This window comes from Aegilops tauschii, chromosome 2, assembly GCF_002575655.3.
Source record: "Aegilops tauschii subsp. strangulata cultivar AL8/78 chromosome 2, Aet v6.0, whole genome shotgun sequence".
NCBI classification, from domain to species: Eukaryota; Viridiplantae; Streptophyta; class Magnoliopsida; order Poales; family Poaceae; genus Aegilops; species Aegilops tauschii.
This window is the reverse complement of record NC_053036.3, coordinates 375265860-375287591: the sequence shown is the minus strand read 5'-3', so window position 1 is coordinate 375287591 and position 21732 is coordinate 375265860. Positions and strand designations below refer to the sequence as shown.

The following is a 21732-nucleotide window of genomic DNA, read 5'->3' as shown; positions in this document are numbered from 1 at the left end:
GATGCGATGTATGTTTGGTATTAGGCTCGGATATTCGGCACCCCTTCATCACGGGGATACGAGTAGCGACAGGTGTTCCCAAGATGGTGGCTTCAGCCTTACTGATATATTACGTTGTAAGAGCTTCGTGAATAATTAATAAAATAGTTGCATGTATCGGCCAGATGCAGAGGCCGGGGTACATCCTCCTTTAAAAAAAACTAGCGAATTTCGGCGAGCATCTTTTTCGTGAATAATTAATGAAATAGGCTTGGCGAGTTTACATGTACTCGTGTTTTGCGCAGATCTCGACGAAGCGACGGCCCAGAAAAACCGGCCCATATGATCCACGAGAGGGGGTTTGGGGTTGGTGGTCGATCCTGGAGCAACTGGAGAGAAATATTAGCGGAGCATCCGAGGGAGGGGATAAACAAACCCTCCGCTATCTCTTCCTCCTCTCGAAACACTCGAACGGCCGGATGGAAGGGATGGGGCAGAAGAGGCGCCCGCTGGTGGTGATGGCCTCCTCGTCGACTACGGCGCCGCAGTCGGCGTCGCGGGGCGGGGCCAACCCGCTGGCCGAGCTGACCGACCGTTTCAGGTCGCTGGAGGTCGGGGTGCGCGAGTGGATGGCGAAGCAGCCCACCCACATCGAGGCCGCCGTCACCACGGCGTTTGGGGCTGTGCAGGGCGGCGCGCTCGGCGGGCTCATGGGCACGTTTGCGCCGGAAGGAGGGGCGGGGCTCCCCGTGCCGCAGCCGCCTCCCGGTCTCGACCCCAAGGCCATGGCCACCTTCAAGCAAGCGCAGGTCTCCTCCTCCCCCATGTATACCAATCCTTTCGCTACAGATTTATCTGGAGACCATCATTTTTGGTAATTTTCTGGGATATTTACTTAGAACATAAAGCAAGTGACCCCTTGCTCATATAATACTTAAAACATCAACAGTATCAAGGTTCTTTTGTTCGACTTTAGACTTGAGATTGGTGGATTTGTCATTTGGAATAAAGCCAACTTTGTTAAAGATCAAATCAAGATAGCTAGTACGTAGTACTTACTATACGCATGTGATGGCGTTTCCTTTTCGTAGACATGGCTTTTCCTTTCTCGTTTCTTAAAGCAATCATCACTCCTCCTTTAGTCTTAGTGCAGCAAAGTCTTTACTGGTCCTTAAGGATGTCTGGCATATACTTAGAAACTAAGAATATGCAAAGACAACGATTACATTCTGTCGACCATGTACCAAGTACAACATTATCCTGGTTAATGCAAATCCAGTCATCCTCTAATCCTTCAGGTTAATGGTATCTTCTTTGGATTATAGGCTTTGGCAGGTGGGCCACTGGTGCAAGCTAGAAATTTTGCAGTCATGACTGGTGCAAACGCAGGCATATCTTGTGTTATGAGAAGGGTACGAGGAGTGGAGGATGTCCAGGGCAGGTGAGGGTTCATAACTTCCTGTTTCTTGTTATTTGAATATTTGCGAGTAACAGGGAGCCAGCAATACATTCGACAGAATAGGTGCATCTTATTGTGTTCACATAAGATGTTCTCCTTTCTTTCTTAGCTACTGGTCAGTTGCATATCAGCTGGCTAGTATATAAAGAATGTTTGGTTCCGAAGAGTATTTGTTCTACCTGATGTTTATGTAAGCCATTAAAGATAATATCTGTACTAAACCATTATCTGGTAGTGTTGCTGCTAAATTATCAGTTAAATGAAACCCCCAAAATCTAAGAGAAAAGACCTATAATTGCAACACCACAGTATGTTCACAAAAACAACAAAGCCTTTCAGTCCCAAACAAGTTGGGGTAGGCTAGAGCTGAAAGCCTGAAACCCACAAGATATCGAAACCAAGTCATGGTCCTGGCACATGGATAGCTAACTTCCACGCACCCCTGTTCATGGTTAAATTTTTGGTGATATTCCAGTCCTTCAGATCTCTCTTTACGGACTCCTCCCATGCCATGTTTCCTCAATATGGAAGCCTAATGTAATATTTTGAGAAAATTAACCTATCAGTGGCATTGCCTAGACTGAATAAAATAAAACAAATGTCGTGTCTAATACGAACATGGCAAGAGGCGCCCCTAGCTTAACCGATTCATGATCTTCTGTATTCTCTTCCTGCCAAGAGATGCGCTGTTAATGTGCACATGTTGGCTGTTCCTACTTCTACGTTGAAAACCTCGAAGTTTCATGGCATGACCCAGCAACATGCACAATTATTTGCAGAACATAGTATATTGTGCAACTGCCGTAGAATGAACGGATAAAAGTGCAATTTTACTCACTCTCACTCTCTCTTTGCAAAGAGAGAACATACCATTACAACCACTAGCCGGATCCTTTTGAAGTAGTAAAAATAATATGTTTCCAGACTTATGTGTCACTATTTGTATATGATGAAAAAATCAGGGTGTACTTTGTTAGACAATTGATAACTAATTATTTTAATGTGGTGTTATATTGACTAAGAGCAAATAATATCCTTACAATCATGCTGGACAGCCACCTCCATGCAGGGTAGGATTGAACTCAGCAAAACACCACTACTCGACTCTTCCCTACAGAATCTAGCCAAAGAATGTGCCACTTCATTTCCATTTCGGTTGCCTTTTACCACCCTTAAGTTTGGTAATTGCTGAAGCAACGTCATGGTCTCTTAAGTGATCCCCACCGATAGTTGATAACTATTTTCTACATGATGGATCTCATATGGTTGCTCTAATATGTTCATGATTATCTTCTGAGCTATAAACAGCAAAACAACGACAAATCGTAAGATGGACTTGACATCCTAGGGACTTAAGCAATAGTAAAACATATAATACAAGGAAAACGGAAAGTGATATCACACCCTTCATCCTTTCAGTCAATCATGTTGGGCGTTACAAATTCAGGGGACCAATTGTTAATAAGATGAACATATTTCGTCTATATTTCCAACTGCATGATTGACCTAACACTCTTTTATATAGCATGGCAGCAGCTTTTGGTTCTGGCGCTCTATTCTCCATCGTGAGTGGAATGGGAACCCCAAATCCAGTTGTTAATGCAATTACAACTGGTATGGCTTTTGCAGTATTTCAAGGTGGCTTTTTCATTGTAAGTAAGCTGTGCATGTTTCCTGCAAGTGAAAGTCATTTGGTTCGACTTGAATTATGTCTCTAGGTTTTAGTACTGAATGTGTTGGTGAGCCTTCACGTTGCATTGCAACTTCACTGTTATATACTCCCTCCGTTCCAAAATAAGTGACTCAAGTTTGTACTAACTTTAGTACAAAGTTAATACAAACTTGAGTCACTTATTTTGGGACGGAGGGAGTATATCAGTAGGATAGGGCAATGTATTTATCCATGGTTGTTATACTGTTTAAATTCTTACGATCAGTCCTATGGTCAATCTATCTCGATTGTAGGTTGGACAGAAATTCTCGAAGACGAAGACACATAATGAAGATATGAACTATTCTCGTGCAAGAAATATGTTGAGCCAATTAGGCCTCCAAAACTATGAGAAGAATTTCAAGAAGGGTCTTCTGACTGATGAAACATTGCCTCTTCTCAATGAAAGGTACATATCTTTAATATTCAATTGAGTCCTGCAACTACGGAAAAGAAGTAATCTTTAAAAATTAGTTATATGCTTGAAATTTACCATTCGGTTGATGAAAAATCACGTTTGTCTTGCACTATCCTCCAGCGCACTCAGGGATGTGAATATCCCCCCTGGTCCAAGACTTGTCATACTTGAGCACATTAAGAGGTTTGGAATTATTGCAGACATTTCCGGTTTCTGGTGCGTCAGTGTTCTTCATCTAATATCTTATTTTGCAATTTTGCAGAGAACCTGGGTTGACGAAATCAAACTGAGGTGATTGCCTTGGCACCAGTTTTTTCTCAAGTTGCATAAACTATGGTCTGGGAAGTCCGTCCAGTCCAGTCCAGCTCTTTCAACGATGATGAGCTCTTTAGGCCGCAGTATGATTGTAAAAGATAACTAGTAAATGTTTTGTAGTAATTAGGCTGATTAAGTTATATGGATTCATCTGTATTGAAGTTTCAGTCGAGCTACTATCTGCTGTTGTCATGGCAGAAATTTTATTTCCAGAACACTTGAACTTGTTCAGAGTTATTTTTTTGAAAAGTATTCAAGAGTTATTTGTGTAAAGACAAGATGGAATGTCTCGGTCTGGCTAGAACATGTTAATACCCCTTTTTCCTTTTGCCAATCAGACAGTTAAACGCTGGTAGTTAGCAAAGAAGTAAAGGATTCCTGTACGCTTCAACCTGGAGAAATGGCTTTTACAAGAATGTAACTTAAGGTGCAATACAATACCAAAATAGTTGAGAAATCCAGGAAATTTACATAATGTGCCCTAAAAGAATTGGGGCCTGCTATGCGTCGGCCGGCAGATCTTTTTAAAAGATCCGGATCTTTTTAAAAGATCCACTGGCTTAGACAGTCGTTAGATCTGGCGCCATCCAGCGGCCCAGCCCCGTCCTCATCATTGCAACAAAAATAGTGTTGCGAAAACATTTGCAACAGTGTTTTCGCAACAGAGATTGCATTGCGGATCTTTGCAATAGAGCTCGTGTTGCGGAAACATTAGCAACAAAGATTGTGTTGCGGTTTTTTTTCATAGTCTCATGGACTTCTACAACATAGGCCATGTTACAGAAACATCCCGCCACAGCGGTTACCTTGTCTTGTAGCTCCGCCGTTCTTGTTGAAGCACGAGGGATGTTTTTGAAGCAACTATGTTTCTGCAACATTGACTATGTTTCCGCAACACCGGTTATGTTGCAAACCTATTGAGCGGCGCGCCTGATGTATTTGAGGATTTACCGATGAAGCACGCGGGCTATGGCGATGACACACAAGGCGCTTGCTCCATCCCCAACGCGTCCATCGCAGCAGCGCGGGTGCCCCCTGAGCACCTAGGTGCCCCTCGTATCCCCTCTAGCAGCGCCAATCGAGGTACGCCCTAAGTAGCAGCGAAGAGCTTGACAATTGGGGAGAGATGTAGGTGAAGGAGAAAGGTAGGAGACATAATGGAGAGACAAGGTTGGAGGCGAGCGGCTCTCAAGAGGTGCATAGTCCACACCAGGACGCGTGGCACCTTGCGAGGCGGATTTCTTTCGAGAAATCGGCCGGCTGAAGCCAAGCATTTTCCAAAAGAATTACATATTGAAAATAATTGCGAAAACCAGAAAATTTACATATTGGAAAACCTGATTCAGAAAAAAGAAAACAGAAATACTGAAATTTGAATTTTTTTAGGAAAAATCCTGATTCAGAAAATTGTAAAATACCGATTTCACACAAAAGTAAAACAGAAAATTTAGATTGTGTCAAAAACTACATATTGAAAACCCCGATTCAGAAAAAGGAAAACAGAAATTTGAAAAAAGTAGGGAAAATCCTGATTCAGAAAATTGTAAAATACCGATTTCACACAAAAGTAAACAGAAAATTTAGATTGTGTCAAAAACTACATATTGAAAACCCCGATTCAGAAAAAGGAAAACAGAAATTTGAAAAAAAGTAGGGAAAATCCTGATTCAGAAAATTGTAAAATACCGATTTCACACAAAAGTAAAACAGTAAATTTAGATTGTGTGAAAAAAAACAGAAAATTTAGAAGTATCATAAAAATTATGATTTCGAAAATAAGAAAAAAAATCGCTAGACCAAAAGTACAACAGAAAATTTAGATTGTGTCAAAAACTACATATTGAAAACCCCGATTCAGAAAAAGGAAAACAGAAATTTGAAAAATAGTAGGGAAAATCCTGATTCAGAAAATTGTAAAATACCGATTTCACACAAAAGTAAAACAGAAAATTTAGATTGTGTGAAAAAAAAAGAAAATTAAGAAGTATCATAAGAATTATGATTTCGAAAATAAGAAAAAAAATTGCTAGAGCAAAAGTAAAACCGAGAATTTAGATTGTGTGAAAAACTACATATTGAAAACCCCGATTCAAACAAAGGGAAACCAAAATTTGAACAAAAAGTAGGGAAAATCCTGATTCAGAAAATTGTAAAATACCGATTTCGCACAAAAGTAAAACAGAGAATTTAGATTGTGTGAAAAAAATTTAGAAGTATCATAAAAATTGTGTTTTTGTAAATAAGGAAAAATCGCAAAAATCGCTAGAAGGAGGGCTCAAACCTCCGACCTTGTGGTTAACAGCCACACGCTCTAGCCAACTGAGCTATTCCAGCTTTGTTGGTGTAGATATATTTGAGGCCTATATACATATAGTAAGCAAGAGCAATACACCTCTCTACTACTCCATGAATATTACCGTTTAATTTGGCAACTGAATAATCAATATACCTGTACAGGGTACAGGTTAAATCCATTCGGTGTATTATCTGTCAATATGATGGTAAATGCAGTGAAATACGATATAAAGTTTACCTTACAAAAAAAAAGCCATATAAAGTTTGACGCCTAATTATACGTATATTCCAAGCCTTGTCATACCATATCACATACTCACGTTACAAGATTTAAAATATGTTTCTGGTTCCGAGTGTTTAGTCTAGTTGACAAATATTGTATTCTTCACAAAATTGGCACCGAGCCTGATTGACGAAATCAAACTGAAGTGATTCACTGCCTGTTGGCGACAGTATTTCTCATGTTGAGTGAACTGTGTTCCCGGAAGTCTGCCAGTCTAGGGCAAAATCTGTTGCTCAGAACGCTTGAGATTTTTCCTCTGAGCAAGTAGATGTTTATTCAGAAAGCTTACTCAGGGTGCATCTGGAAATAACCAGCAGGTGTTCAGCAGGATATGCTGAAGCACGGCACAATCACATTGTGTACATTCCATTCTGACGTAAACACTGTACATATGTTAGAACGTCTCAGTCGACGAGTTAGCCGTTGGATGTTTTGTTCGCTTTAAGATTCATGCCAGGTGTGTTTGTCTTTGTTTCAGCCTGTATAAGGCGATCAGCCCGTTTCCTTGTTTTGTTGGGCCTTTTTGTAGCGTGCGTGTGTTGCTTTTGTGTTGGGCGGGTGTTCAGCCGGGCCTTTTTCATTGTTTTTTGCTTTTTTTGTCATTGCTTCCTGCTGCTTTCGCTCTGGATTGTTTACCTGCTTTGCTCCCATTTTTTCTTTTCCCATTTCTTTTTCTGTTTTTCTATTAGTTTTTGTTTTTTCATAAATATTACCACACGGTTTGTTTTTGTGCGTAATTACATGTCAACTATCGATATGCAACCTTTTCTTTTCTTTTCAAGAGTATTGTCATCGGTCACATCCATCGATCATACGGAGTTGCATGCGCATCAGCCACATGCTATTGTATATGTATGCATCCGCGTGCAACTTACCTTTCTTTTTTCCCTTTTAAAAGTATTTTCTTGCATGTTTTGTCGAGGGGGGGGGGGGGGGACAATTGCATGTTTTGTACTACAAACGCAACTGAAAGTGTTGCCCTCGACTGCGATTGCATGTCTTCAACGCGACTGCAACTCCCTGGTGTTTTTTTGTCGGGGAAGGGGTAGTTGCATGTCTGCCACTAGGCACGCGACTGCAAGTGTCTCCTCCGACTGCAATTGCATGTCTTCAACACGATTGCAACTTAGTGTTGGTTTGTCGAGGGGGGGGGGGGGCGCAATTGCATGTCTTGTTCTACACACGCAACTGCAAGTGTTGCCCTCGATTGCAATTGCATGTCTTCAACGTGACTGCAACTTTGTGGTGTTTTTGTCGGGGAGGGGGTAGTTGCATGTCTGCCACTAGGCACGCAACTGCAAGTGTCTCCTCCGACTGCAATTGCATGTCTTCAACGCGACTGCAACTCAGTGATGTTTTTTGTCAGGAGGGGGGCAGTTGCATATCTTTTCACTAGACACATTGTCGCCATGACTACAACTGCATGTTGTTGCTGTTGTTCTTGTGGTGGTGGTTGTTGTTGTTGTTGTTACTATTATTATTAGTAGTAGTACTACTACTACTAGTACTATTATTATTATTATTATTATTATTATTATCATATTTTATATTTTTATGCTTATTTTATTTTGTTGTTGCATTTTGAGTTTTTCTTTTTGAAAACACACGTGAACATTTTCAAAATACATGATGTTTTTTAGGAACATTTTTTCCAACACATGATGAATAATTTTAAGAATAAACGAGCAATTTTTCCAAAATATCATGATAAATGTAAACAAAATGCTTCCATTTCTTTTTTACAGTGAGCTGATAACTAATTTTTCAAAGGAAATGAGCGTTTAACAAACAATAGGAAAAAACAGAGAAACTAAACTTAAACAAAAAAACGGATGGAAGGAAAATCATGCAAACTTACTACTGGCCCGGCCTGTGTGCCAGAACGAGCAGTATCTCTAGAAACTCTCGATGGACTCAAAAAAACGCTGGCCTAAAGGCACAGAGCAACGTGAGAAACTGACAGAGGCATTAGACGCAATAGCAGGGCCGACCCAACAATACTAGAAAAGTAGCAGACTAAATGAGAAATTAAAAATGGGCTGGGCTATTGTTAGATGATGTTAGAAATGCAGCATTATGTACAGGTGATGTAAGACTTCAATTTACATTATATTCACGGAGAAACTCCAGCATCTGGAGACTATGTACATGAACTACGGAACCTATACCGCTATGCACGAAAGAATCAGCAAGTTTATCAACAGCGACGAATAACGCAGTAAGCTTCACTATAAACTGGTGCTCAAGCCTTCAAAGCGTTGGTGTTGGATCAGAAACTTGAACAGTCTGATCATTCAACCGGCTCAAGCAAGGTTTTCCCTTGTCATCAGTGTCCATCATTATGGTATCGCCAGGTTTGTACTGCCCAGAGAGAATTGCTTCGCTGATGACATCCTCAACCAACTGAGTGACCGCCCTTCTAAGTGGCCGCGCACCATAGCTCTTGTCGTATCCTTGCTGAGAAATCATGTTCTTCATGGCATCAGACACTACTAAGCCGATACCGAGCGCCAACAGCCTACCGTTCACCTCTTCCAGAATTATATTAAGAATAGCCAGCATCTGAAAAATGTCGGAGACTGTTAGTGCGCCATTTGCGATACGTAGCATGATTTCGTAAATGACATGTTAGAAGGTGTAATACAACATTTTTCAACATAGACAGAAAAAAGATCTGATGTACTCCCTTCATAAACTAATATAAGATCTTTTACAGAGGGAGTACGTAGGTGCAACGAGGAAAGGGGTTGCAGCACAGGTATTGTGTGATGGCATACAAATGGACCGGTGATTTTAGTTTTATAATAAACTGATATGATATCTAGAATCACATGATAATAACCAAGCAACCTAAAATGAAATAACAGACCTGAGTCTTCTCAAGTGGACGGAACACAACCACCTCATCCATTCTATTGAGCAATTCAGGTCGAAAAAATGCCTTCAACTCTTCCATTACCAAGGATTTTATTACAGCATATGTGTTCTCTTCTGTATCATTCTGCGTCTGGAAACCCATGCTCATCGTTCCTTTGGAAATCGATGTAGAACCAACATTCGATGTCATGACAATTAATGTATTCTTGAAGGAAACCCTGCGGCCCTGTAGTTCAGAAAAAGATAATGATGGTTTCATTTCACTAAGATGAATCCAGGATCATGCCTAAGAAAAGTTCACACAAGATTCAGCAATGCACATCAGACTGAGTCTCGTCAATAGGATCGCCCTTCTAGGACAAAGTCATAACAAGGAACAATTAGCTTGTTGAGTTTGCAAAAATAGCTAGCCTGACTTTTGAGGTGCAAAGTACAGTATGAATTTTATTTATCAACTGCAGAAAGTAATATCACGTATGTAAGGATCTAGCACCTGTGAGTCCGTCAAATGACCATCTTCAAACACTTGGAGAAGAATATTGAAAATATCAGGATGAGCTTTCTCTATTTCATCAAACAATACCACAGTGAATGGTTTTCTTCTGACTGCTTCTGTCAAAGTACCACCTTCACCAAATCCCATGTACCCTGGAGGAGAGCCTATCAGCTTGCTCACAGCATGCCGCTCCATGTACTCACTCATATCCAATCTAACCATAGCCGACTCCTGTTATACGAAAAAAATAACCTTTTAAGACAAATTTGATGTAACATGTTCTGTAAGTTGAGTCAGATATAACCAGGAAAGAGTGACCTACAGATCCAAAATAAGTTGATGCTAGAGCTTTAGTTAATTCAGTCTTTCCAACTCCTGTTGGACCACAGAAAAGTAGAGTAGCAATAGGTCTGTCAGGATCACTCATGCCAGTGCGTGATCTCTTCACAGCTCTTGATATAGCCACAACAGCATCATCTTGACCTATGACACGCTTTCTGAGTTCATCGTCTAGTCCTACTAGAAGCTTTCTTTCATCTGCAGTCAACTGCTGGACTGGTATGCCGGACCACAATGATGTCACTCTTGCAATTTCCTCTAACCCAACCACAGATGGTCTGCATCATTAATAGTGTTTTAAAATTTTGGATGCTTATATTGTGAAATGTGAAGTCTACTCGGGATGAGATCATGAATGAGAAAACCTACTCATCAGCTGAAGCTGAGGGTGTTGTTGTCGGGCTTGTCTTGCTATCATCCAGTACTTCAACATTAACCTCATTCTCTTGGTCATTTTCATTTAGAGAATATTTCAACCTGTTAGTCAGTGCCTGAAACGTGTTGTGAAATGAATTGAACATCTACCAGCAGATGGACATGCAAAAATGTTACTTGGAACAGCTCTATTTAAATATTCTATTACCACTTCATGCATGGCCTGGACAGCTCTAATCTCTTGCCAATATTCATCTGGTGACTTCAAAATAATAGAGCACTGCTCTTCCTTCTTCTTTTTAAATGATTCCATCCGAGCTCTGCTACCAGCCTCATCAATTAGGTCAATAGCCTTGTCAGGAAGATGCCTGTCAGGGATATACCTCACTGATAAATAAACTGCTGCATTGATGCCTTCTAAGGTGTATTTGCATTTGTGATAAGTCTCATATTTTTCACGCAGACCAAGTAATATCTTCACAGCATCCTCCTGCAGAGAGCACAAGAGAAATTAAAAGAAGCTGATAATGAAGAGTCCCAAGAGGTTTTGAGAATTGAAATTCTGCACTACCTGACTGGGCTCATTTACATATACTGGCTGGAATCGGCGGGCCAAAGCCTTATCCTTTTCGAAATGCAAACGGTGCTCATCCAGAGTTGTAGATGCAATGCACTGTGAGTTCAGACAAGTATCAACACATGCAAAAGAAAAATAAGAAAATATGATATGTTGCAGTATGTCGCAGACGAGATATAATATACTACTTAGTAGCATGGAAATGGTCCATGTGGATCATGACTGCTGATTAACACAAATACTTCACAGGTATTTATAAAGGGACGTCACTCAAGTGACAAACTACACAGTACAACATCAGGAATATGTGCAGCAGTAAAAATCAGTACAACATCAGGAATAGCCATAGAAGGAGTTCCTTGTGTGGAAACAATACCTGCAATTCACCTCTAGCAAGTGCAGGTTTCAGCAGATTAGCGATATCAAGACCAGCTCCCTTATTTCCTCTTCCAGCAATTCCAGAGCCAATAAGAGTATGAACCTCGTCGATAAAAAGAATAACATCATCTGCATGAAATTTGGAGCTATTTGTAAGATCAAGAAACGGAAAAAAATTGTTTAAGTGTTCCATTTATACTGTACAAAACAGATAAACCTGCTTTGCGCACTTCACGTATTAAGCTTGTAACCCTGGCTTCCAATTCGCCCCTCTCTTTTGCACCAGCCATCAGTAAAGCAACATCTAGTGACAATATACGTTTTCCCTACATAAACAATGTGAATTAGTCGTAAGTATTAACTACTGTTTGCGAGCAACTTTTTCACATCAAGCGTGGCTGTTTATCTAGAATTGGCTGCCGAAACTCACCACAAGAAAAATAGGTACATCTCCATTAGCAATTTTAAGAGCCAACCCTTCAGCAATGGCAGTTTTGCCAACACCTGCTTCACCCAAAAGAATTGGATTGTTCTTTGTGCGCCGGCATATAATCTGAACTACTCTTTCAATCTCCTTCGTGCGACCAATAACAGGATCGATAAACCCTCCACTGGCTCGCATAGTCAAATCTATACAGAATTGAGCTAGTGCGCTCTTCTCTGAAATGACAAGTAAATAAGCTCATTCTTTCCACACTCAGTGTCATAAAGAAAATTAGCACAAGCACCTGCAGAGCAGCTTAATCCCTGACCTTTCTTTTTATTGGAGTATTTGGCAATGGCAGTCCTCCCATTTCCAGCAGTAGACTTATCACGCAATTTGAAAGAAGACAAACCCAGAGGCTCTCTGCCATCCTTTGCTAGCTCCCCTTTGACTCGGGTAAGAGCCTGCTTTGCTAGCTGAGTGGGAACTACTCCTAAGCTAGAATGAACATCATTAATTAGCTAGAAAATAATTAGAAGTGCGAGAAGGCCAACATTTTATTTAATTTTCAGTTAATTTGATTCCCATTTCTTTCGAGAGTCCACATAAATTCACTTGCATTTCCCGTTTTGATGACAGTTCAAAAAAATAAAAAATCTAATGTTGCTTATTGCTCAGACGATCAATAGATAGTTTGATGCATTATTTAGCTGTTCACGTTTTTGCTGACATGAAACTACAAATTGCAAGCTCTTCGGGAGAAATGGAGAAGGAGAACATCAGCACCAACCTCTTGAGGATGCTGTTGGTTGTCGGATCGTCCAGGTCGAAGAGGCCGAGCGCAATGTGGTCCGGGGAGATAAAGTTGCACCCCATATTCCTGGAGAACTCGACGGCCGCGACGAACACGCGCTTGCTGGCCCCAGAGAAGGGCACGTCCGTGGCCAGCCCCGTCGCGGCCTGAGCAGGCCCGCCCTTCCCGACGGCGGCGCGGCACGCCTCGCGGGCGCGCTCGATTCGGACGCCCGACGCGAGGAACCCCGCGGCGGACCGGTCCTCGGCGACGAGGCCCAGCAGCAGGTGGTGCGGCGCCACCACCTCGTCCCCCATCCCGCGGGCCTCCCGCTGCGAGAGCACCACCGCCTTGACCGCCCGCTCGGTGAACCGCTCGAACACCGCCCTGACGACGAGGCCCGCGGCCCCGCGCCGCTGCTGCCCCCGCCGAGGCGCCGCCGCCAGCAGAGCCGCGGAGGAGGCGCGGAGCGGGGGCGCAAGCGCGAGCGCCACCGCCCTCCCGCCCGACGCCGCGGCCGCAACCGCTGCCGGGGAGAAGCGGCGGCGGAGGCCGGCGCCCGTGGCGAGGATGGAGGCGGGCGGGGCCGACGACGAGGAGCAGCAGCACGCCTCCATCGTCGTCGGTTGTTCGGTGTGTGATTGGATGCTTCCTCCTCCCTCCCCCTCTGGGATTAAACTATGGGCTCGTACCCGCTGTAAGGTGCGACCTTAAAGTTGCACGAGACGGAATAGAGTTAGCTTCAGCGGTTAGCTGTGTCTGCGTGCCACCGCTGCTGGGGAATCGAGTGATTGCATGGGGAGGAAGTGACCCGCGGGCGGCACGCAAGGAAGGAGGGCAGGGTGGGGAGACCGGCGCGGCGGCGCCGTGGTGGATGGAGATGCGATGCGATGCGGTGCGGTGGAGGAGGAAGGAAAGGAATCTGCTTGTGTCTGGAGGCGAGGAATGGTGTTCTACCGCGCGGCGCGGGGTTGGTGTTCTTCGGTGGCGCGCGCGTGACGCGGGTTTATCCGATCGGGATGGCCGGTCGGGGATGGAGGATGGGCGCCGGTGGCCAATGTGTGCGGCTTTGGGCACAGGTTTGCGTCGCGCGCCGGTTGGCGAAATGTGCAGTCCGGGGCATCGTAATTCGCACTTCACACAACAGAGTGGCTAGTTCGCAACGTGTTTCATGAGGAGAAGTGGTTGGATAGTTTTTTTTTCCCGAGAATATGTAACCTTTATTATTAAGTATAAGTATCAATGGTCATAGGGATACAAATTAAATCGGACAAAAAAGAAAGCCACACATGGCGCCCAAAAGGAGGGAACAACTAGGATAGAATCTGAGCTTACGTTGCAAAAATAGAAAAAGCAAGGCTCAACAGTTGTGTAGATTTTACGAAATTCTAATGGATGGAATCTGGATGGACAATGGATGGCACAAATTCTAATGGAGGATGGCAAGCCACTTAAGTGTAGATTTTACAAAAAAAAAACTACTAACAGTTAGATATAAAACATAATGTTTGCATTAACTGCCTCAACTGTCTCATCTTTCTCTACAATTGTCCCGTCCAACAACCATTTATAGATCTGCACAGTCATGACGCCTCATTCCCTGTTAGTTTTACTAAATCTTTGCACATATCTATTTCATCAAATACATGTGTATTTCAGTACATCATAATTATGCAAGGAAACTGAAGATATTTGTGTCACGAAAAAGTATGCAAGTATCTATCACAAATATGCTGAGTACATAGAGAAAATTATACCATACCCTTCAGGCATAACTAAATGTACATTTCAAACCGGGCCATCATACATGGAACACAATACAAGAGGCATACATACATATCGAGTGATACATGGGAGGACATTTGTAGTACATGACTGGCAAGACTGAGTCGTAAGGACTAATACGATCACCACTCAACAAGCATTGCTATTAAAAAATGCATCAGGAACTGTAAGTAAGGGAGGTCTGGACTATCTTGATGGCACATGACATGAAAGCTCTGTCATTTCCTCCAGTTCGAGCTTCAGTTCACAAGCATGCGTAGGTGTATGCTCAACAAAAGAATTAAAGTTATCCTGCTGAGAAATTCTCGCAGCTATAAGGGAAGTCTTCGGTAAACACCTCTTCTCTCCATTTGCAGTCCCGATGCTTCTGCTTTTCAGAGCATCATAATAAATCTACAAATAAAAGAACAATTTTATAGTTCATATTACAAGGCAAGAAATAGGAAATAATTATGTTCTCTGGTGACTAAAAGTTTGTAAAGACTTGAATTATAATTCAGTCACGTGCATACATTTCTATATTGCTTGCTGAGTACTAGCTCGCACATAATAGTTATATGAACCATGATAATTCTATTAATTTCGACCCAGTTTACCACTACCTTTTCTACTTTCTACACAACTGTAACAAAAATATAGTAGCTGTAAGTATACAAGCAGAGTGTTATTGCATAATCTAGGAAAATATTATGTTTGTTTTCCACAAAGAAAAGAGATGTAATGTGGTCTGATTTATGGATCGGAGTAGAATGCAATGATACCCGGTACCAACGAATGTCATCTGAAAACAACAATTTATACTTACTGAAGCTCTAAAATCTCAAACAGAAATCCTATTCTTCGGTGCCCCTTTTACAAAAAATCTACATACTGTGGGAGGGATAATAATAACCTAGAGAAAAACGTGAGAATAACCACCATCAGATTGAACTAGTATGTAAGATTTTCGCAATATTAGCATGTAAGAATAGCATCGCTCAATCTAAAGTCATAGTTGTCTTGCAACAGCAACATCTCAGTCAATAATATTAGACATGAATAATGTTGACACGTGCATATCTATTGCTCTTCAATGATTTACTGAACTTGTTCAAGAACACATATATGAACAGTCTATTTTTGGCCTTACAAGAATATTTCCAGAGAATCAGAGAGTATACTTACAGCAGGTACAATTACTTTTCCTATTTACAGCAAACAATAGAGAGTTGGATAAGGAGAATGGCGATAGAGCGGACGAGCTCGCTTGCTCCCGCTACATTGACCAACCGGACAATGACGCGTCGCTATGTGTATTAACTGCAATCGTACAAAACAAGGAAGGATAGGCAGCGTCGAGTAGTATGATACGGTGACGGTTCCATTCGATAAGACGGCACGCTGACGGCAGAACATGCACATGTCCCGTTGGTACAGGAAAAATGAAACGCGGTACGTAATGATTGCCGACTGAAAAGCCAATACTTTTTTCACCAAAGGAAAAGCCTATATGACACCGCGGGTTCACCCCGCCCCGCCGCTTAGGGAAAAGAAAAAGGAAAATCTATCCCTTTGGGCGCCGCACGGGTCGAGAAGCTCAGAGCTATGGCGATGGCGGAGGCGGAAGATCATGGATTCGAGTTCCTATCAGATCCGGCTGCCAGGTATGTTTGCTGGCATCGATTTTGGTTTGTAGTGACCACCGCTGTTACTAGATGCGCCGCTGAATAGACCGTTCCTTGTTTGAGCAGGTTCCCGCTGCCGGATCTTGGAGGTGGCGACTCCAAACTGCACATCGAACACACCCAAATTCTGGTATGCACGGCCGCTGAGTTCAGCATTGGTGATGTTGGCTATGTGGCGCTGACAGTCCAAGTAGACCTAAACAGCACTTGCGAGGGGCTGAGTTTGTGGGAAAAGATCTCAGAGGAATCATCGGCAAAGATCTCAAGCCCCGGGCTGGACGAAGAGGTATATGGCTTATATGATGCTATCGTTGTATTAGTTGTTCGGTTATCGCCTAGTTTTGAGTAGTCTGACAAAAAATGTGTACTGAATCATATTAGTCTATGTTGCTATGCCTCGCTGATGCCGTGCAACTGTAGTTCACAAAGTGTTCTTTGATTATTATTTTTCTGATTCAGTGTTATTAAATCATTTCTGAATTATACGGGGTTCATGTTGGGCACGCACCTGCTGAGCGTCCATCTTGTGCTGGCAGAATAAGTGCCCTGAAGAAAACAGTGAGAGTCTATGCCGAGAAGAAGACTGGCACCGTTATAGTTCCTGAAGTAGGGAGCAATTTTTATTCATCCAAAGAAGCATATGACTATTACAATCCAGAGAAATTGGGTTCGGAATTAGATACGGGAAGAGCAGGCTAAACGTCCAGAGAACAAAATGACTGCAGGAGATAGTTCGTGGATGCTCGGTGAGCATTATTTTTCATTTTTCGTCAGTATAAGAAATTAGCTGATGTAGCACACTTGTACTTGCCAAAAGTACTATAACTAACCTTGTTATTTGTTACAAACATTCCCAGGGCAAACCAAAAGGAAGTAACACACGGTCTTGCCAGTGCAGGTGCCCCGCAATGATACGGTTGCTGCGGTCAAACGACAGCGGCTGGTATATAAGCAAGCATAGGCCGTCACACAATCACTATATACACACGTGACCTTGCAGCTCCGCGAAAATAATATTAGCATCGGCAAGGTGTACAACATAATTGGTAGTTTCTTTATGGTTCAATGAGCAATGTACCTTTCAGCAAAAGGGCGTTGAGGCATACGATGACGTCCGAAAGACAATGGAGGTTTTTTTCGGGAACACGCCTTGGGCCTCGTTTCATTGATAGAAAGGAGTGGTGAACAGTACAAGGGGTGCCACTCCTACTGTCGTGCGCTAACAGGCGTCAGTAGGAGGAGAATGGAGGTTTTTGCAGAATTGGGATCAAAAGATTCTGGGTTTTACTACAGGGTACAACCCGACGAACATAGCTGCATACCGAACTTGATCTATACGGGAGCAAGCAGGGCATAGTACCATGACTTCGGAGACGCAATAACATTTGATACGACATACCGCACAAACCTGTATGATATACGTTTGGACTGTTTGTGGGGGTGAGCAATTACTTTCAAAGCATGATCTTCGGCAGCGCTCTTGTAAGGGATGAGACAGTAGAAACATTTGAGTGGGTGTTCACTGAATTTATCTGCATGATGGGCGGCAAGCATCCGCGGACCTTGCTCATAGGTGTGTGAATGTTGTGTTCAATATTCCAAATTTTGTTAACTTTCGGTTGCATACGGCATCCCTTTCATGATTGCTGAGATGAGTGGTTTTGTTTTGGCATTCTTGCTAGCACTCTGCTTCTGATATTTCTGTTTTTTAATATGCTGCTTCAGTAAGGTGTGTGGTTGCATGCCTGTAGATCAGTCCAGGGCAATGGAGGTAGCAATCAAGAAGGTGATGCCAGAAACCACCCGCCATTGGTGCAAGTTGCACGTGCTTAAGAAGGCAAATGAATTTCTTGGTCCATATTACACAAACTGGAGCAACTTCAAATTAGAATTCCCAAGACAATACATCACATGCTGACGATTCATGAGTTCAAGACTGCATGGAAGGAGCTGACAGAGGCATGTGGTCTGAAAAACAACCTTACCTAAACAGCTATGAAACAAGATCAAAATGGGAGTAACCGTACTTCAATGGTAAATTCTATGCACCTGTAAAAAAATGGTGAATTCTGTGCAAAAATGAGCACCACACAACGTAGTGAGAGTCCCAACCATATGCTCAGGGCTTGTTTGCCAATACATGAGATTTCTGTAGTATATGCCACGAGCCAGGTCACAAGAGCACCACCTGTCCATAGAAAGGCGATCTTCCTCAGAAGGAAAGAGAAGAAGCTAAATGCCCAAACTATGTTGTCGGTGGTCACAGGAAGAACACCTGCAACAAGCTAAGGTTGTGCTGCATATTGTTGAAAATGCTACTTTAGAGGAAAAGAGATGTGCGGGTGACCTGATTAGATTCAGCATTTTTATTTATGTGTTGTTGAGGGCTCCGTAGCCGTTTGCCAGAACATTGTGTTCTGTCTCATAATAGTTGTTTATGAGCATGTGCTCTTGCCTTTCTATGCATGTTTATCATAATTATTATCTGTGAAAATTCAGTGACATCTCATTTGGGGTGTGCGTGTTCCGGGAGATTTCAGTACTTTTTAGGCTAGTCATAGTGGGGAGTAACTTAGACTAGTAACATGCATATGTTACTAGTCTATGTTACTACCTTCATAGTGGGAAGTAACATGTACGTGATATCATGCAAGCCATCATTTATTAAGATGTAGACTCATTTTGCCTCGTGATGTGTTATGTTACAGTAACATATTATGTTACTCCAACCATCCCTCTCCTCATTAAATACATGCCATGTAAGCAAACTTTTCTTGAAGTGTATTATGTTACTTGCTAAGTTACTCCCACTATGACCAGCCTTAGTTGGAGTAAATTGCATAAAACCACCAGTTTGAAGGTTAGGTTTGCGAAAAACACTAGGATACAGTTTCTCTACGGAAAACACCACATCTTGCGTAATTGTTTTGCAAAAACCACTGATCGGCGGATTAGAGCACTTTGAGCAAGTTTATGACAGGTGGGCCCTGTTCGTCAGGCTGACTTGGCAAAAAGAATGCCACCTGGGCACTTTGACTAGTCAAAATGCCCTTCCTGGCCAATCCACGTCGTCCCTCCCCATCTCCCACGCCAACTCCCTCACGGCGGGCAGCCAGACACAAGCCCGACTACATCTTCCCCCGCCGGCGTGGTCCCTGCTCGTCCCCATGCTCCGCCTTCTTCCCTCGCCCCCGAATCCGGCCCAACCGTGACGCTCCGTCACCGCGCCGTCCTCAATCTGGTTCGAGCGGCAATCACGTCGTCCTCGATCTGGATCGAGCCACCACCGTGCCGTCCTCGATTTGGATCGAGACGTCGCGGGTCCTCTCCTCTTCTCCGCCCCACGACGACGGCAAACAGCGGGGAGGCCCAAGAACGACTAATGCACGCATGGATGAAGGGGCGGACGGCAACTACCCCGCCTTCTCGGAGAGCCCGCCGCCGAAGTAGACCAGTAGACCCGCCCGTCGTTAGCGGCGCGTGCGCCATGGCTCGCTTCCACACCACCAGCGGCAGGCCAAAGAGAGCCAGCTGGGGCGAGCCCCACGCCGCGGAGCAAGTGGTGCCCTGCCGTGGGCGGGAGCCGTTGGTTCGCCAAGTTCTGCAGCGGGGCGGCGTCTCCAGCCACCGGTGCGAAGTTCCACGGCGAGGACGGCGTCTTCGGCCACCAGCGCGAAGTTCTGCAGCGGTGAAAGCATCTCCGGCACCGGCGCGAAGTTGCCAGCGAGCTGCATTGCTGGGTCAACGCAGTTGGGCAGCGGCCTGCTCGTGTCCACATGGCGTTTTTGACTAGTCAAAGTGTCCAGGGGGCGTTTTTCTTGCCAAGTCAGCCTGACAAGCGGGACCCACCTGTCATAAACGTGCTCAAACGAGGCTTATCCGCCGATCAGTGGTTTTTGCAAAACAATTACGCAAGATGTGGTGTTTTCCACAGAGAAACTGTATCCTAGTGTTTTTCGCAAACCTAACCCTCAAACTGGTGGTTTTATGCAATTTACTCGCCTTAGTTGCAAGCCAATTTGGTCTAATTGCTGTTGAAAGCAAAAAAATCAGTTGGTCTTCTCCGTTCCCTTCTTGCAAAATTGCTTTACATCAACCGTGGTGACAGTCATTCAGTTTGAGTACGGCCTAATAGGTGTCAACACGGTCTTGCTGTATTCCATGGGCGGGAATCCATCCAATTTGTTTTTTCAACTGCTTGAGAGGGCTCCCCAAGGAGAGTTGTACTTAATCAGTGGTTGCATCCTTCCAGTTCCGAACCTACTGTTGTTTCATCAGGAGGCTCCTTGGGATTAGACGACGTGTGTGCGAGTCGAGGTCTCTACACCTGCTTCCGACAGGAGTTCTGTTATCCATGTGTGACGTCCCCGATTCAATCGTACACTAATCATACACGCAAACGTGTACGATCAAGTTCAGGAACTCACGGGAAGATATCACAACACAACTCTAAAAATAAAATAAATCATACCAACATCATAATACAAGCCAGGGGCCTCGAGGGTTCGAATACAAGTGCTCGATCATAGACGAGTCAGCGGAAACAACAATATCTGAGTACAGACATAAGTTAAACAAGGTTGCCTTAAGAAGGCTAGTACAAACTGGGATACAGATCAAAAGAGGCATAGGCCTCCTGCCTGGGATACTCCTAAACTACTCCTGGTCGTCGTCAGCGGCCTGCACGTAGTAGTAGGCACCTCTGGTGTAGTAGGAGTCGTCGTCGACGGTGGCGTCTGGCCCCTGGGCTCCAGCATCTGGTAGAATGGAAAGGGGGAAAAGAGGGAGAAAAGCAGCCGTGAGTACTCATCCAAAGTACTCGCAAGCAAGGATCTACACTACATATGCATGGGTATCTGTGTAAAGGGGCAATATCGGTGGACTGAACTACAGAATGCCAGAATAAGAGGGATAGCTAATCCTGTCGAAGACTACGCTTCTGGCAGCCTCCATCTTGCAGCATGTAGAAGAGAGTAGATGGTAAGTTCACCAAGTAGCATTGCATATCATAATCCTACCCGGCGATCCCCTCCTCGTCGCCCTGTTAGAGAGCGATCACCGGGTTGTATCTGACACTTGGAAGGGTGTGTTTTATTAAGTATCCGGTTCTAGTTGTCATAAGGTCAAGGTACAACTCCAAGTCGTCCTGTTACCGAAGATCACGACTTTTCGAATAGATAAACTTCCCTGCAGGGGTGCACCACATAACCCAACATGCTCGATCCCATTTGGCCGGACACACTTTCCTGGGTCATGCCCGGCCTCGGAAGATCAACACGTCGCAGCCCTACCTAGGCACAACAGAGAGGTCAGCACGCCGGTCTAAATCCTATGGCGCAGGGGTATGGGCCCATCGCCCATTGCACACCTGCACGTTGCGAGGGCGCCCGGAAGCAGACCTAGCCTAGCAGGCGTTCCAGTCCAATCCGGCGTGCGCCGCTCAGTCGTTGACGTCAAGAAGACTTCGGCTGATATCACGACGTCGAGTGCCCATATCTTTCCCACGTAGTTGGTTAGTGCGTATAGACCAAATGACCAGACTCAGATCAAATACCAAGAACTCG

General features: G+C 43.8%; 3 protein-coding genes across 4 annotated transcripts; 2 read left to right on the top strand and 1 right to left on the bottom strand.

Annotated features, from left to right (window-relative positions):
* Positions 1-339: 339 nt before the first annotated feature.
* Positions 340-4160, top strand: LOC109759148 (chloroplastic import inner membrane translocase subunit HP30-2). The gene is made up of 6 exons (XM_020317982.4): positions 340-788; positions 1305-1420; positions 2964-3090; positions 3404-3558; positions 3688-3750; positions 3830-4160. Exons 1-6 carry the CDS (start codon positions 459-461, stop codon positions 3855-3857), a joined length of 819 nt encoding a protein of 272 aa, XP_020173571.1. The 5' UTR covers positions 340-458; the 3' UTR covers positions 3858-4160.
* Positions 4161-8483: 4323 nt separating this feature from the next.
* On the bottom strand, positions 8484-13861 carry LOC109759149 (chaperone protein ClpD2, chloroplastic). The gene is made up of 12 exons (XM_020317983.4): positions 12717-13861; positions 12255-12424; positions 11933-12162; positions 11720-11828; positions 11501-11631; positions 11119-11220; positions 10756-11037; positions 10542-10663; positions 10156-10450; positions 9831-10064; positions 9330-9563; positions 8484-9022 (listed from the first exon to the last, which is right to left on the bottom strand). The coding sequence occupies exons 1-12, from the start codon at positions 13334-13336 to the stop codon at positions 8711-8713; spliced, it is 2841 nt and encodes a 946-aa protein (XP_020173572.1). The 5' UTR covers positions 13337-13861; the 3' UTR covers positions 8484-8710.
* A 2129-nt stretch (positions 13862-15990) lies between these two features.
* LOC109759150 (uncharacterized) lies at positions 15991-18628 on the top strand. 2 transcript variants are annotated; one of them, XM_073508607.1, is made up of 5 exons: positions 15991-16147; positions 16235-16454; positions 16705-16914; positions 17026-17741; positions 17925-18628. In XM_073508607.1, the coding sequence occupies exons 1-3, from the start codon at positions 16089-16091 to the stop codon at positions 16771-16773; spliced, it is 348 nt and encodes a 115-aa protein (XP_073364708.1). In that variant the 5' UTR covers positions 15991-16088; the 3' UTR covers positions 16774-16914; positions 17026-17741; positions 17925-18628. The 2 variants fall into 2 exon arrangements, with proteins under 2 accessions (XP_073364708.1, XP_073364707.1); XM_073508606.1 differs by having other exon boundaries at positions 17920-18628.
* Positions 18629-21732: the final 3104 nt, after the last annotated feature.